Source organism: Carcharhinus amblyrhynchos, chromosome 1 (genome assembly GCF_965287045.1).
Source record: "Carcharhinus amblyrhynchos chromosome 1, sCarAmb.v2.hapA, whole genome shotgun sequence".
NCBI classification, from domain to species: domain Eukaryota; kingdom Metazoa; phylum Chordata; class Chondrichthyes; order Carcharhiniformes; family Carcharhinidae; genus Carcharhinus; species Carcharhinus amblyrhynchos.
Window position 1 is genome coordinate 5,488,737 of NC_137324.1, and position 17,494 is coordinate 5,506,230.

The 17,494-nt window shown below is 48.4% G+C and overlaps 1 protein-coding gene across 1 annotated transcript in view; it reads left to right on the forward strand.

The window, feature by feature from the left end:
• Nucleotides 1-8,476: 8,476 nt before the first annotated feature.
• The window catches only part of LOC145348522 (retinol dehydrogenase 11-like), a 35,438-nt gene continuing 26,420 nt past the window's right edge, over nt 8,477-17,494 (forward strand). The window contains exons 1-3 of the mRNA XM_080196715.1: nt 8,477-8,785; nt 10,109-10,348; nt 11,756-11,845. Of these exons, the coding sequence (XP_080052841.1) occupies nt 8,593-8,785; nt 10,109-10,348; nt 11,756-11,845 (523 nt within the window). The 5' untranslated portion in view covers nt 8,477-8,592. The remainder of the gene's footprint in view (nt 8,786-10,108; nt 10,349-11,755; nt 11,846-17,494) is intronic.

Sequence of the window (17,494 nt, forward strand, 5' to 3'; positions counted from 1 at the left end):
CACTGAGGAGCATGAAGATGGCGGAAAGTGTTATAGATGGGGGCTTTAGAGACATAGTCACAGCCAAGGTGCAGGCAAGAAGATGGGTGTACAACCCCCTCACCACGCAGTCCCCACGTCTCCCGCACCCCCACACTCCATGCCACCCCCCACCACCACCACCAGAGGTCTGTGCTGGGGACAGTGCAGCAATCCCCTGTGGTCATCTCCCTCTCTAACAAGCATATAGTTTTGGATACTGTTGGAGGGAATGGCCTATCAGGGGTTAACAGCAGCAGCAGCCAGAGCAGTGGCACCACGGCTGGCTGTGTTGTTAAGCAGGGAGGGACAAAGAGAACTAGAGGAATAGCTATAGGGGACTCTGTAGTTAGGGGTGCAGTTAGGTGATTCTGTGGATCTTCTGTGGGAGAAGAGACCGAGCTCCCTCAACTTATCCTCATAAGGCATGCCTCCCAATCCAGGCAACATCCTTGTAAATCTCCTCTGCACCCTCTCAATAGCTTCCACACCCTTCCTGTAGTGAGGTGACCAGAACTGCGCACAGTACTCCACGTGAGGTCTGACAAGGGTCTTATAAAGTTGCAGCATTACCTCCCGACTCCTAAACTCAATCCCTCAATTAATGAAGGCCAGTACACCATACGCCTTCTTGACCACATCCTCCACCTGCGAGGCTGATTTAAGAGTCCTATGGACCCGGACCCCAAGATCCTTCTGCTCCTCAACACTGCTAAGACTCCTACCCTTGATATTGTACTCCTGCATCCCGTTGGTCCTGCCAAAATGGACCACGACACATTTATCCGGGTTGAAGTCCATCTGCCACTTCTCCGCCCAGTCTTGCATCCTATCTATGTCATGCTGCAACTTCTGACATTCCTCCAGACTATCCACAACACCACCAACCTTCGTATCGTCGGCGAACTTACTAACCCATCCCTCCACTTCCTCATCCAGGTCATTTATGAAAATGACAAACAGCAAGGGTCCCAGAACAGATCCCTGGGGCACTCCACTGGTGACCGACCTCCATGCAGAAAAAGACCCATCCACAACCACTCTCTGCCTCCTGCAGGCAAACACAGTAAAAAGTCTGACAACACCAGGTTTTAGTCCAACCAATTTATTTGATAGTAAACTCACAAGCTTTCAAGGGGACTCCCTCTTCGTCAGGTGAATGGAGAGTTCTGGCCTCGGACAGAGCATATAAAGCACAGACAGTTCAGAGATTACTGATTAGAATGTGAATCTTTACACCTAACCTGCTGTTCAAGTCCTAAAGTGGCTGACAATGTGTGTGGAAGGAGCACTGATCACAAGTTAAAGAGATGTGTATTGTCTCCAGACAGCACAGTGAGTGAGGTTTTGCAAACCCAGGCAAGTCATGGGTGTCACAGATAGTGCGACATGAACCCAAGATCCCTGTTGAGACCATCCTCATGTGTGTGGAACTTGGCTATCAGTCTCTGCTCAGCGACTCTGCGCTGTCGTGTGTCGTGAAGGCCGTCTTGGCTTACCCGAAGGTCAGAGGCTGAATGCCCGTGACCACTGAAGTGTTCGCCAACAGGAAGGGAACAGTCTTGCCTGGTGATTGTCGAGCGATGTTCATTCATCCGTTGTCATAGCGTCTGCATGGTCTCCCCAATGTACCATGCTTCGGGACATCCTTTCTTGCAACGTATCAGGTAGACAATGTTGGCCGAGTTGCAAGAGCATTTACCGTGTACCTGGTGGATGGTATTCTTACGTGTGATGATGGTATCCATGTCGATGATCTGGCATGTCTTGCAGAGGTTGCTGTGGCAAGGTTGTGTGGTGTTGTGGTCACTGTTCTCCTGAAGACTGGGTAGTTTGCTGCGAACAATGGTCTGTTTGAGGTTGTGTGGTTGTCTGAAGGCAAGAAGTGGGGGTGTGGGGATGGCCCTGGCGAGATGTTCGTCTTCAATGATATGTTGAAGACTCCGGAGAAAATGTCGTAGCTTCTCCGCTCTGGGGAAGTACCCCAGTCCAACGCCGGCACATTCACATCATCCTGCAGGCAAGCCAGTTCTGGATCCACAAGGCCAAAGCCCCTTGGATCCCATGCCCTCACACCTTCTCAAGAAGTCTTGCATGGGGGACCTTATCAAACGCCTTGCTGAAGTCCATGTAAACCACATCCACTGCTCTTCTGTTGTCAATGTGCTCAGTCACATTTTCAAAGAACTCACTAGGCTCGTAAGGCATGACCTGCCCTTGACAAAGCCGTGCTGACTATTTCTGATCATTCTAAACTTCTCTAAATGCTCATAAATCTTGTCCCTCAGAATATTCTCCATCAACTTACCAACCACTAAGGTCAGACTCACCGGTCGGTAATTTCCCAGGCTATCCCTGTCTACAATCCTCCAATCTTCTGGAACCTCTCCCGTCTGCATCGATGATGCAAAGATCATCGCCAGGGCCTCTGCAATCACTTCCCTCACCTCCCACGGCAACCTGGGGTACACCCCATGCACTTTAAGACTTCCAGCACCTCCTTCTCTGTAATATGTACACTCCTCAAGACATCGCTATTTATTTCCCCAACTTCCCTAACATCCATGCTTTTCTCAACAGTAAATACAGATGAGAAATATTCATTTAGGATCTCACCTATTAAGTTAATGCTGATTAAGCCAGCATTGTCTGTTTGTATTCCATGTGAAGTGTGCATTCCTTGTGGTGGCAATATGGATGTAGTTGATAAGGGCATATTTTACATAAGAACATAATAGGAGCAGGAGTAGGCCATCTAGCCCCTTGAGCCTGCCCCGCCATTCAATAAGATCATGGCTGATCTGAAGTGGATCAGTTCCACTTTCCCGCTTTCTCCCCATAACCCTTAATTCCCTTGCCTACCAAAAACCTATTTACCCGTGTCTTAAATATATTTAGTGAGGTAGCCTCCACCACTTCAACGGGCAGAGAATTCCAGAGATTCATCACCCTTTGAGTGAAGAAGTTCCTCCTCAACTCTGTTCTAAACTGCCCCCCCCCTTATCTTGAGGCTGTGCCCTCTAGTCCTGCTGTCCTTTCTGAGCAGGAAGAATCTCTCTATCTCTACCCTATCCATCCCCTTCATTATCTTATACGTCTCTATAAGATCCCCCCTCATCCTTCTAAACTCCAATGAGTACAGACCCAGTCTATTTAGTCTCTTTTCATAGTCCAATCCCCTCATCTCCGGTATCAGCCGAGTGAACCTCCTCTGCACTCCTTCCAAGGCCGGAACATCCTTGAGCAAGTGCGGTGACCAAAACTGCACACAGTACTCCAGTTGCGGCCTCACCAGTGCCCTGTACAGTTGCAGCAAGACCTCCCTGCTTTTATACAAAGAACAAAGAACAACCCAGCACGGGAAACAGGCCCTTCGGCCCAACGAGCCCACGCCGCCGCATCACCCTACACCTATTCTACCCTGCATGTCTACGAATGGAGCCCCTAACTTAGCCAGATTCAGGGAAGAATAGTGACAATTTGGTTAAACCAATCAGCCTAAGAGCGCATCTTTGGGGTGTGGGAGGAAACCGGAGCACCCGGAGGAAACCCACGCAACCACAGGGAGAATGCACAAACTCCCACAGACACTGGCCCAAATCCATGTATCTGCACAGCTAGCAGTGCTAGTCACTGAGCTGTTGCGGCACCCGTCTACCGGTCCAGGATCAAGCACACACACCAACACGAAGGACTAGGCCACTCCCAGAACTTCCAAGAGCAGCCCACGCACGACCCGCCGTGTGCATGCCCCTCGTTTGACATGAGGTGGACCTCCACCTGCGGAATAAAAAGACAAAAACGTTAATCTTACAATCCTGCTTTTCCGGTGTCTCCCGAGGTTCTCACCTTATTTAATAGCCCCTACCATAACCCTCCATCCTCTTTTCACTCGTGTCTATCTAACTGAACCTTAAACGAGTCCAACGTTCCTGCCTCCACCACCCTACTCGGTAGCGCGTTCCATACCCCCACAACTCTCTGCGTAAAGAACCTTCCTCTCACTTCCAAATTATACCTCTCCCCCGTCACCCTTAAATCATGACCTCTCGTGTTTGTACCCAGTCTAGGGAGCAGTCTCTCACTATTAACTCTATCTATTCCCTTCAGTATCTTATAATGCTCTATCGTGTCCCCCCTCAATCTCCGTCTTTCCAAGGAGAATAGTCCCAGTTTCTCCAACCTTTCCTCATAACCCAGCCCCTCCATGCCAGGCAACATCCTGGTAAACCTCCTCTGCACCCTTTCCAGAGACTCCACGTCCTTCCGGTAGTAAGGTGACCAGAACTGGACGCAGTACTCCAAATGCGGTCTAACCAATGTTCTATACAACTGAAGCATTAGACGGCAGCTTTTATACTCTATACCCCTTCCTATAAAGGCTAACATTCCATAAGCCTTCCTAACAACCTTCTCCACTTGTGATGCAACCTTCATGGATTTGTGGACCTGCACTCCCAGGTCCCTCTGTATGTCTATACTCCTAATCTGTCTACCTTTTATCACATAGCTCCTCTCTGCACTATTCCTTCCAAAATGCATCACCTCGCATTTGTCAGGATTAAATTCCATCTGCTACCTATCTGCCCACGGCACCAACCTATCTATATCCTGTTGTATCACCTGGCAATCCAGTTCAGTACCCGCCAACCCTGCCATCTTGGTGTCATCAGCAAACTTGCTGATCACACCACCTACGCTCTCTTCCAAGTCATTTATGTATACTACAAAGAGGAGAGGTCCCAGTACTGAGCCCTGCGGCACACCACTGGTCACTGGCCTCCAGCCCGACAAGGTCCCCTCCACAACTACCCTCTGTCTCCTATTACCCAGCCAGTTCTCAATCCACCTAGCTACCTGGCCTCGTATCCCATGCACCTTAACCTTTTCTACCAGCCTACTGTGAGGGACTTTGTCAAACGCCTTACTGAAATCCATATAGATGACATCAACGGCTCTCCCATCGTCAACCGTTTTTGTCACCTCCTCAAAGAATTCCACCAGATTCGTAAGGCAAGACCTCCCTCTAACAAAGCCATGTTGCGTATCCCTAATCAGATGCAACGCTCCAAATGCTCATACATCCTACCCCTAAGTATTTTTTCCATTAATTTCCCTACCACTGATGTCAAACTCACTGGTCTATAATTTCCAGGGTTATCCCTACTACCTTTTTTGAACAGCGGTACCACATTTGCTACCCTCCAGTCTTCTGGGACCTCACCTGTGTCCAAAGAAGAGACAAAGATTTGCGCCAGAGGCCCAGCAATTTCATCTTTCGCCTCCCTAAGCAGCCTGGGATAAATACTATCGGGCCCCGGAGCTTTATCCGTCCTTACGCTACCTAAAAGCCCTAGCACTTCCTCTCTCGTAATAGATATTTCCTGCAACTGATCCTCAGCTCCCTCCAAGAGACCGCACGATTCCGAACCCCTCTCCTTTGTGAATACCGACGCAAAGTATTCATTCAGGAGCTCCCCCATTCCCTCCAACTCAATACATAACTCTCCACTCTTGTCCCTAAGAGGACCAATTTTCCCTCTGACTACTCTCTTGCTTCTAATATAGGAATAAAATGCATTTGGATTTTCCTTAATCCTACCAGCCAAAGCCATTTCATGCCCTCTCTTCGCCCTTCTAATTCCCCTTTTTAGCTCCCTCCTACTCTCTCTATATTCCTCCAGCGCACTCTCCGTACCCAGTCGTTTCGACCTAACATACGCCTCCCTCTTCTTCCTGACCAAGTCTTCAATACCCCCTGTAATCCACAGCTCTCTAATCCTACCTTTCCCATCCTTCCGCTTAGCCGGAACATACCTCCCCTGCAACATTTTCATTTTGCCCTTAAAAGCCTCCCACTTGCCAACCGTGGACTTGCCAGCTAACAGTCCCTCCCAATCAGTGTCCTGCAGCTCCCTCCTAATCCTGCCATAGCTCGCCTTTCCCCAGTTCAGCACACTCCCGTTCGGCCGGCACTCGTCCCTTTCCATTTTTATCCTAAAGTAGACGGACTTGTGGTCACTGTTAGCCACATATTCGTCTACCTCTACCTCACCCACCTGCCCCAGCTCGTTTCCCAACACTAAATCCAGTATAGCCCCTCCCCTAGTCGGGCTGGTTACATACTGCTCTAGAGACCCTTCCAAAACACATTTCACAAACTCCTCTCCCTCCGTACCCCCAGCTCTAGGCCCCCTCCAATTCACTCCTGGAAGATTAAAGTCACCCACTACAACCACCCTATTCTTCCTGCACCTATCCAAAATGCCCCTGCAAATACCTTCCTCCACCGACCTCGGGCTGTTGGGTGGCCTATAGTACACCCCTAGCAATGTGATCTCTCCCTTTTTATTCCTCAACTCCACCCACAGCGACTCAATCCCTATCTCTTCCATATCGTCCTCCCTCTGCACTACTGTGATGTTCTCCTTTACTAACAGTGCCACCCCTCCACCTCTCTTCAACCCTCCCCTGTCACACCTAAAACACTTGTACCCGGGAACATTCAGCTGCCAGTCCTGCCCTTCCCGTAACCACATCTCCGTTACAGCCACCACATCTAACTGCCTCACAAACATCAAGGCCCTAAGCTCATCCGTTTTCCCTGCCACACTCCTAGCATTGAAACAGACACAGTTCAACCCACGAGTGTCCTTCGGAACCTCCTTCTCCCTGATAATTTTCCTTTCACCCGACTCTCTCCCAGCCACCTCCCCACCCCCCTTCCTTATTAGTTTAAACCATTCCTGAACACCCCAGCTAACCTCCCCGCTAAGACACTAGTTCCCCTCCCGTTCAAATCCTCCCCACCCGTCCTGTACAGTTGCCCTTCTCTCCTAAACACCTCCCAGTGATCCACAAAAGTAAACCCCTCTACCCTACACCAATCCCTCAACCATGCATTCAACTGCATGATCTCATCATTCTTTGCCCTGCTGGTACTGGGCAGCAACCCAGAGAGTGCCACCCTGGAGGTCCTGCTCTTTAGTTTGGCCCCCAACTCCCTAAATTGCCTATGGACCTTTACCCTACTCCTCCTTCCTATGTCCCCCTCCCCTACGTGTACTATGACCTCTGCCTGTGCCCCCTCCCCTTTCAAAATTCCCTCTACCCTGTCTGTTACATCCTTTACCCCTGCTCCAGGAAGGCAGACCACCATCCTGGAGTCACGCCTCTGTCCACAGAACCTCCTATCGATACCTCTGACCCTCCCATCCCCTACCACTATCACCTTGCCAGCCCCCTTCTGTCCCTCTAAGTCAGTCTCCCCCTCCTGCCTATCTTTCTGTGCCCCTGTCGACGAACCTTGGGGGGGCCTCCGGGGAGGCCGGGGGACCCTGACTACTCTTCTTCTTCCTCTTTCCCCTCCTAACAGTCGTCCATCCTCCCTTCTCTTCAGCCCTTGAGACCTCCTCCTGCTCATGGTTCCCAGCCATTATCTCCTCGTTCTCCCTGACTAGAAACGCATCTTCCAGCCGCCCCTCGAGTTGCTTGACCCGGGCCCTCAATCGTTGCAGTTCTAAACATTTCCTGCAGATGTGGACCTTGGGGACTCGTGACACCACCATGAACTCCCACATGTGGCACCTGACAACTTACATTCCTCCCTATATTCCCTACCATGTCCCAACCTCCTGGAAGTGCCCAAAGGTAAAAATCTGTCTCTCACCTTCTCTAAGACTACTCTCTCCTAAGCCCAGCGAGCCAAAGCCCTTCTCACTCAGTTCCCACTCACTCCGCTGCCCGCTCCCGATGCTGCCCGCTCTATGCTGCTATCCCTTTTTTATACCCCCCGCTCCCCCTTAACGACAATCCCCTGGCCTAACTTCCGGTACGGAAGTAAACTACACTTTAACAAGCCCCGAGAACCGGAAGTACAGAAAAAAGCGGTTTTCAATTCAGATCAGTCACTCACCACAGCCACCAGGTTCAATGCTCCGGAGAACAATGAGCACTATCCCCCTCGCTATAAAGGCCAGCATCCCATTTGCCTTTCTGATCACCTGCTGCACCTGCAGACTGGGTTTTTGCGACTCATGCACAAGGACCCCCAGATCCCTCTGCACCGTAGCATGCTGCAGCTATTCGCCCTTGAAATAGTAATCCCTCCGACTATTATTCCTGCCAAAGTGGATAACCTCACACTTGCTAATATTGTACTCCATCTGCCAGATCCTCGCCCACTCGCTCAGCCTATCCAGATCCCTCTGCAGATTTTCCACACCGTCCGCACAATTTGCTTTTCCACTTATCTTTGTGTCATCAGCAAATTTCCATACCCTACACTCAACCCCCTCTTCCAGATCATCTATGTAAATGGTAAATAGTTGAGGCCCCAGCACCGATCCCTGCGGCACTCCACTAGTCACCAACCACCAATCAGAATAGCTTTCAGAGGAGGCTCTGAATAATTTGCAATTTCATGACCTTACTACTTTGCCTGGCCAACTCACTTTATTCAAACTCCATGAAACCAAAAATAGTAGCAAGTAGCATGTTAATAGCTAAACGTTGAGAAAACATTTCCAACTGTGTGATCATTTGGACTCTGCACTGTCCCTTTCAGCTGCATTCATGGATCTGTCTCTGACGGACATGTTTCTGATCTTCTCCCCACTTTTCTCCCTGGCCTCTCACCCTGTTTGGTTCACAGTCTCAGTTGTCTTGTTTCTCATTGTCAGGTTGCAAAGCAGAGCACAGTGGAGACCGAGGGACTGTCCGGTGGATCTCACTGGCAAGACAGCCATTGTCACTGGAGCTAACACGGGTAAGAGCTTATCTCATCCTTGCTCAGTCAGTAATGCTGTCCCTTCCTGATTCTGAGCTCTTAGTTCAATCCCAACTCCAGGATCTCAGCCCGATAAATCCAGGCTGACTTTCCGTGGAGTGCAGAGGGACTGCTGCGCTGGAGGAGGAGCTCCGATGCAGCGTTAAACCAAAGCTCCATCGCTGGTTCTGGCAGCATTTTTTTTCTCTCTTTCTCTTCACACGCCTGTAGAGTCTAATTGGGGATGAGGGTGGGTGCGGGGAGAGGTGGACAGGGTGTGTCGGAGAGAACATAAGAAATAGGAGTAGGAGTAGGCCATCTAGCCCTTCGAGCCTGCCCCGCCATTCAATAAGATCATGGCTGATCTGTAGTAGCTCAGTTCCACTTTCCCGCCCTCTCCCCATAACCCTTAATTCCCTTGTCTATCAGAAACCTATCTACCCGTGACTTAAATATATTCAGCGAGGTAGCCTCCACCACTTCAACGGGCAGAGAATTCCAGAGATTCACCACCCTTTGAGTGAAGAAGTTACTCCTCAACTCCGTTCTAAACTGCCCACCCCCTTATCTTGAGGCTGTGCCCCCTAGTCCTGCTGTCCTTTCTGAATGGGAAGAATCTCTCTACCTCTACCCTATCCATCCCCTTCATTATCTTATACGTCTCTATAAGATCCCCCCTCAGCCTTCTAAACTCCAACGAGTACAGACCCAGTCTATTTAGTCTCTCTTCATAGTCCAACCCCCTCATCTCCAGTATCAGCCTAGTGAACCTCCTCTGCACTCCCTCCAAGGCCAATATATCCTTGCGCAAGTGTGGCGACCAAAACTGCACACAGTACTCCAGCTGCGGCCTCACCAGTGCCCTGTACAGTTGCTGGAGATTGGGAAAGTCTGTCTAACACAGTATCCCCTAGCTGCAGTGTGACAGGTAAGGGTGAAAGCAGGAGAGCGAAGACTCACCCAGCTGAATAGCAATGGAATTGTTTAAAACAGAAACTCGTGATTAAACATGTTGAAGAGTGCGGCCAGGGGTCGAGAGGAGGTAGTTTACCATTGTATGTTTACCCAGGATATTGTTAGAGAATGTGGGGAGACGGAATGTCCAAAAGATTCTCCCCGCCAAGAATCATCAACTCATGAAGCACAGAAAGAGGCCATGTGGCCCATCCATTCAGTGCTAGCTCTTTTACAGTACAATCCAGTTCATCCCACTCCCGGTAGCCTACTGTTGTTCAAATGTTGATCCAATGCCCTGAAGGAAAATCGTAGCAAAAACAATCATTGTTCTGTTGGCATGAACCTTTTTATTCTCTCGGTGCCCAGGTATTGGGAGGTACATTGCTCAGGACTTTGCCCAGAGAAATGCCCGTGTGATCCTGGCTTGCCAGAGTTTGGAACGAGGAGGGAGAGCAGAGCAAGAGATCCGCCGCAGGACAGGGAACAATAATGTTCACCTCCGCATTGTGAACACCAGCTCCATGGAGTCGGTTCGGAGGTTCAGCGAGCAGATTAAGAAGGAGGAGAAACGACTGGATATTCTTGTAAATAATGCAGGCGCCACAGGTAAACATAAGAACATAAGAACCAGGAGCAGGAGTAGGCCTCGAGCCTGCCCCACCACTCAATAAGATCATGGCTGATCTTTTTGTGGACTCAGCTCCCCTTACCCACCCGCTCACCATAACCCTTAATTCCTTTATTCAGGAATTTATCTGTCCTTGCCTTAAAAACATTCAGTGAGGGAGCCTCAACTGCTTCACTGGGCAGGGAATTCCACAGATTCACAACCCTTTGTGTGAAGAAGTTTCTCCTCAACTCAGTCCTAAATCTGCTCCCTTTATTTTGAGGCTATGCCCCCTAGTTCTAATTTCACCCACCAGTGGAAACAATGTTCCTGCTTCTATCTTATCTCTTCCCTTCATAATCTTATATGTTTCTATAAGATCTCCCCTCATTCTTCTGAATTCCAATGTGAATAGCCCCAGTCTACTCAGTCTCTCCTCGTAAGCCAACCCTCTCAACTCCGGAATCATCCTAGTGAATCTCCTCTGCACCCCCTCCAGTGCCAGTATATCCTTTCTCAAGTAAGGAGACCAAAACTGTGGCCTTAGCAGCACCTTATACAGCTGCAACATAACCTCACTGTTCTTAAACTTCATCCCTCTAGCAATGAAGGACAAAATTCCATTTGCCTTCTTAATTACCCGCTGTACCTGCAAACCAACTCCTTGAGATTCCTGCACAAGGACACCCAGGTCCCTCTGCACAGCAGCATGCTGCAATTTTTACTATTTAAATAATAGTCCATTTTGCTGTTGTTCCAACCAAAATGGATGACCTCACATCTACCAACATTGTACTCCATCTGCCAGACCCTCACCCACTCAGAATATCTACATCTCTTTGCAGACTTTCAGTGTCCTCTGCACACTTTGCTCTGCCACTCATCTTAGTGTCATCTGCGAATTTTGACACACTACACTTTGTCCCCAACTCCAAATCATCTAAATCATAAACAATTGCGATCCCAACACTGATCCCTGAGGCAATGTGAAGACTTGTCTGTGTTCCCAGTCTGATCCTGCTCTCTGGAATTCTGTTCCCAGTCTAATCCTGCTCTCTGGAATTCTGTTCCCAGTCTAATCCTGCTCTCTGGAATTCTGTTCCCAGTCCGATCCTGCTCTCTGGAATTCTGTTCCCAGTCCGATCCTGCTCTCTGGAATTCTGTTCCCAGTCTGATCCTGCTCTCTGGAATTGTGTTCCCAGACTGATCCTGCTCTCTGGAATTGTGTTCCCAGACTGATCCTGCTCTCCGGGACTCACTCCCACCCTGTTCCCAGTCGGATCTCAGGCTGGAAACAGCAATGAAATCTCAGTGCAGTGTGTTTCCAGGGAGTGAACTGAAGGGATTGTGTGATGGTGAGTTGTTCTCGGTTTGGATTAATTGTTTCTGGCTTTCTTCTCTCTCAGGGTTACAGCTCACAACCACTCCCGAGGGGCTGGAACTGACAATTGCCACAAACTACCTGGGCCCATTCCTCCTAACAAACCTGCTGCTGGGTGAGTGTTTCACTCGTTTCTGCAACTCACACAGTTTAACAGGTGCAGAAAAATCAAACCATGGAGTCATAGAGGTTTACAGCATGGAAACAGGCCCTTCAGCCCAACTTGTCCATGCTGTCCTTTTTTTTAAACCCTTAAGCTAATCCCAATTGCCTGTATTTGTCCCCCATATCCCTCTATACCCATCTTATCCATGTAATTGTCTAAATGCTTTTTAAAAAACAAAATTGTACCCGCCTCTACTACTCTGTGTGAAAAAATTGCCCCTGTGGACACTTTTGTATCTCTCCCCTCTCACCTTAAACCTGTGCCCTCCAGTTTGAGACTCACCTACCTCTGGGAAAAGATATTGACTATCGAGCTGATCTGTGCCCCTCATTATTTTATAGGCCTCTATAAGATCACCCCTCAGCCTCCTACTCTCCGAAGGAAAAAGTCCCAGTCTATCCAGCCTCTCCTTATAACTCAAACCATCAAGTCCCAGTAGCCTCTGAGTAAATCTTTTCTGCACTCTTTCTAGTTGAATAATATCCTTTCTATAATAGGGTGACCAGAATACCAAGTGTGGCCTTACCACATGCATCAAGTTCATTTTTGCTGAAGGAGTCACTCAGAGATAGTTTAGCCAATTGAGTTCTGGGGTATTGGAGGAATTGGGGGCGGGGGGGAGGTTTATCTTCTGACGACGGGTTGGAGAGGCTGGACCTGTGTCCATTGGTGTTTAGAAGAATGAGAGCCGATCTTATTCAAACATAGAAAATCTTGAAGGGACTTTCCCTGGATTTGTTGACCCCTCACTGGAGTCAGGATTCCTCCTTCACTGGGGCTGATGACCCCGCAATGAGAAGGTGTTGGCTGTGAGGAGAGGTTGAGGAAACTAGGATTGTTTTTACTGGAGAGATGGAGGCTGAGGGGAGACCTGATAGAGGTTTACAATATGATGAGAGATAGCGACAGGGTGGATAGTCAGAGGTTTTCTCCCAAGGGGGAACAGGTTCAAGGTGAGAGGAGGAAAGTTTAAGGGAGATGTATGGGGGGAGGTTTTTCACGCAGGGAGTGATGGGTGCCTGGGGATCAGGTAGAAAGTGGATTTGATGTCGAGAATCAGCTATGATTGTATGAAATGGTAGAGCAGCTTCAAGAGGTTCAATGGTTCTCTCCCCCACTTATTACATTTTAATATTTTCCAAATGATAAAAGGGATTTGAGTCATTGGATTTGCAAAGATGTTAACAGAACTGGGAGTTAGATTCACCAGGGCGAGGCTCGACAGACTGGAACTCACCACGAGGGATCTTTAAGAGAATGAGAGTTTGATGGGACAGAGGAAGCACTCTTTAGCCAGTGAGTGGAGAGATTGAGGAACTTGCTCACACAGGTAGTCGAATAGCAGAGAAATTGTTCAGGGGAAGCAAAGTAAGTACACAAAGGAGAAAGGAACAGAGGCACATGTTTGATTGTAGAGCTTTAATTACAGTGGAAAGAGAAAAACTGCAGCAGGCGACGGTGCAGAGGGACCTCGGGGTCCTTGTGCATGAGTCGCAAAAACCCAGCTTGCAGGTGCAGCAGGTGGTCAGGAAGGCGAATGGGATGCTGGCCTTCATAGCGAGGGGGATTGAATATAAAAGTAGGGAGGTCTTGCTGCAGCTGTATAGGGCATTGATGAGGCCGCAGCTGGAGTACTGTGTGCAGTTTTGGGCGCCGCACCTGCGCAAAGATATTTTGGCCTTGGAGGGAGTGCAGAGGAGGTTTACTAGGCTGATACCGGAGTTGAGGGGGTTGAGCTATGAGGAGAGGTTGAATAAACTAGGCTTGTACTCGTTAGAGTTTAGAAGAATGAGGGGAGATCTCATTGAGATGTATAAGATGATGAATGGGATGGATAGGATAGAGGTGGAGAGACTTTTCCCGCTCAAAAAAGACAGTAGGACTAGGGGGCACAGCCTCAAGATAAAGGGGGGGCGTTTTAGAACAGAGTTGAGGAGGAACTTCTTCACTCAAAGGGTGGTGAATCTCTGGAATTCTCTGCCCGTTGAAGTGGTGGAGGCTACCTCGCTAAATATTTTTAAGAAGCGGGTTGATGGGTTTTTGATAAGAGAGGGGATTAAGGAGAGGGGAGAGGGCCGGAAAGTGGAACTGAGACATGACAGATCAGCCATGATCTTATTGAATGGCGGGGCAGGCTCGAAGGGCCAGATGGCCTACTCCTGCTCCTATTTCTTATGTTCTTATAAACACAAGATGGGCCGAATGGCCTGACTGTGGGCTATATAGTCTATAGCTGACATCTGGAGGTCAACTCTGCTCATCCTGACTGAATGTAGAATAATGTGGGGTGTGGACCCTGACATTCTCTTTTATTCATCCGTGGGGCGTGAGCGTCACTGGCTGGCCAGCATTTATTGCCCATTCCTAGTTGCCTGAGAACAGTTGAGAGTTAATCACATGGTATGGCCCCAGTGTCACATGTAGGCCAGACCCGGGTAAGGACAGCAGATTTCCTTCCCTAAAGGACACCAGTGAACCAGATGGGTTTTTCCGACAATGGTTTCATGGTCATCATTAGATTCTTAAAATTCCACCATCTGCTCTGGCGGGATTCGAACCCAGTCCCCAGAATATTAGCTGAGTTTCTGGATTGGTAAATTTGCAATAATACTACTAGGCCATCGCCTTGTGCAATATCGTGTTGAGTGGAATCTCTGTCCACTAACAATTGAAAGGCCAATTAAAATCGTGTTGACTGAGTGATTTTGTACTCATCACACAGGGATGACGTGTGATTGGCCAACAAGTTCTAACTGATTCTTCATCAAAGACCAAAATAAAAAGTCACAGAACACAAACACTTCCACTCGCAGTGGGTTTGTGGCTGTGTCAGCGCAGGGTTGTACCAGATTTTCTTTTGATTTCTGCAGCATTTCAAATTTGCTGAGGTGATTTTTAGGCCCTCCTCCTCCCTGGAAGGTTTGTCAGAGGATTACAGCATCCTTATTTACAAGGTGCAGATCCCTGTACGTCTCAGAAGAGTGAGAGGGAATCTCATAGAAACTTATAAAATTCAAACAGGATTAGACAGGGTAGATTCAGAAAGAATGTCTCCAATAATGGAGGAGTCCAGAACTAGGGTCATAGTTTGAGGATAACTTTTAGAACTTAGGTGAGGAAAAGTTTCTTCACCCAGAGGGTGGTGAATGTGTGGAATTCATTACCAGAGAAAGTAGTTGAGGCTAAAACGTTGTCTGATTTTAAAGAATAATTAGATAAAACTCTTGGGGCTAAAAGGGTCAAGGGATATAGGAGGAAGGGGGGGGGGTCAGATTATTGAATTTGATGATCACCTATGATCAAAATGAATGACGGAGCAGGCTCGAAATGCCGAATCCTGCTTCTAGTTTCTATGTAAGACACATTACCCAGCAGATAGAGTCTGCAGGCACCACTCCAACTACCTCCACATGTCAGGGGTTCAGGGCTGCAGGCCAGTGACAGCATTATGTCAAATGGCCTCAGGGATTGATGTGCCTCAGGGATCAGTGCTGAGTCCACTATTATTTCTCATTTATATTAATGATTTGGATGAGAATATAGGAGACATGATTAGTAAGTTTGCAGATGACATTAAGATTGGTGGCAGAGTGGTGAGTGAAGAAGGTTAAAAAACTGCAGCAGGCGACGGTGCAGAGGGACCTCGGGGTCCTTGTGCATGAGTCGCAAAAACCCAGCTTGCAGGTGCAGCAGGTGGTCAGGAAGGCGAATGGAATGCTGGCCTTCATAGCGAGGGGGATTGAATATAAAAGTAGGGAGGTCTTGCTGCAGCTGTACAGGGCACTGGTGAGGCCGCAGCTGGAGTACTGTGTGCAGTTTTGGTCGCCGCACTTACGCAAGGATATTTTGGCCTTGGAGGGAGTGCAGAGGAGGTTTACTAGGCTGATACCAGAGTTGAGGGGGTTGAACTATGAGGAGAGGCTGAATAAACTAGGCTTGTACTCGTTAGAGTTTAGAAGAATGAGGGGAGATCTCATTGAGACATATAAGATGATGAATGGGATTGATAGGATAGAGGTGGAGAGGCTCTTCCCGCTCAGAAAGGACAGTAGGACTAGAGGGCACAGCCTCAAGATAAAGCGGGGGCGGTTTAGAACGGAGTTGAGGAGGAACTTCTTCGCTCAAAGGATGGTGAATCTCTGGAATTCTCTGCCTGTTGAAGTGGTGGAGGCTGCCTCGCTAAATATTTTTAAAACGCGGGTTGATAGGTTTTTGATAGGCAAGGGGATTAAGGGTTATGGGGAGAGGGCGGGAATGTGGAACTGAGCCACGACAGATCAGCCATGATCTTATTGAATGGTGGGGCAGGCTCGAGGGGCTAGATGGCCTACTCCTGCTCCTATTTCTTATGTTCTTATTATCTCCGATTAATGCTGCAGCTTTATAAGACCCTAGTCAGACCCCACTTGGAGTATTGTGCACAGTTCTGGTCGCCTCATTACAAGAAAGATGTGGAAGCTATTGAAAGGGTGCAGAGGAGATTTACAAGGATGTTGCCTGGATTGGGAGGCATGCCTTATGAGGATAGGTTGAGGGAGCTAGGTCTCTTCTCCTTGGAGAGACGAAGGATGACAGGTGACCTGATAGAGGTTTATAAAATGTTGAGAGGTATCGATAGGGTGGAATCTCAGAGCCTTTTTCCCATGGCTGAAATGGTCGCTATGAGAGGACACAGGTTTAAGGTGCTGGGGGGCAGGTACAGAGGAGATGTTGGGGTAAATTTTTCACTCAGAGGGTGGTGAGTGAATGGAATCGGCTGCCATCGGTGGTGGTGGAGGCGAAATCGTTAGGGTCTTTTAAGAGATTTCTGGATGAGTATATGGGATTGAATAAGACCGAGGGTTATAGGTAAACCTAGTAGGTAGAGATAAGATTGGCGCAACTTGTGGGCCGAATGGCCTGTTTGTGCTGTAGTTTTTCTATGTTCTATGTTCTGTGATTGCAAGGGGACTTTGATCAATTGGGCCAGTGGGCTGACGAATAGCAGATGGAATTTAATTTAGATAAATGCGAGGTGATGCATTTTGGTAGACTGAACCAGGGCAGGACTTACTCAGTTAATGACAGGGCACTGGGGAGAGTTACAGAACAAAGAGATCTAGGGGTACATGTTCAAAGCTCCTTGAAAGTGGAGTCACAGGTGGACAGAGTGGTGAAAAAGGCATTCAGCATACTTGGTTTCATCTGTAAGAGTTGGGACGTCTTGTTGGAGTTGTACAAGACATTGGTAAGGCCACACTTGGAATACTGTGTACAGTTCTGGTCACCCTATTACAGAAAGGATATTATTAAACTAGAAAGAGTACAGAAAAGATTTACTAGGTTGCTACCAGGACTTGATGGATTGAGTTATAGGAGAGGCTGGGTAGACTGGGACTTTTTTCTCTGGAGCGTAGGAGGCTGAGGGGTGATCTTATAGAGGTCTATAAAATAATGAGGGGCACAGATCAGCTAGGTAGTCAATATCTTTTCCCAAAGGTAGGGGAGTCTAAAACTAGAGGGCAGAGGTTTAAGATGAGAGGGGAAAAGAGTCCATAGGGGCAATTTTTTTCACTCAGAAGAGTGTCTGGAACAAGCTGCCAGAGGTAGTAGTAGAGG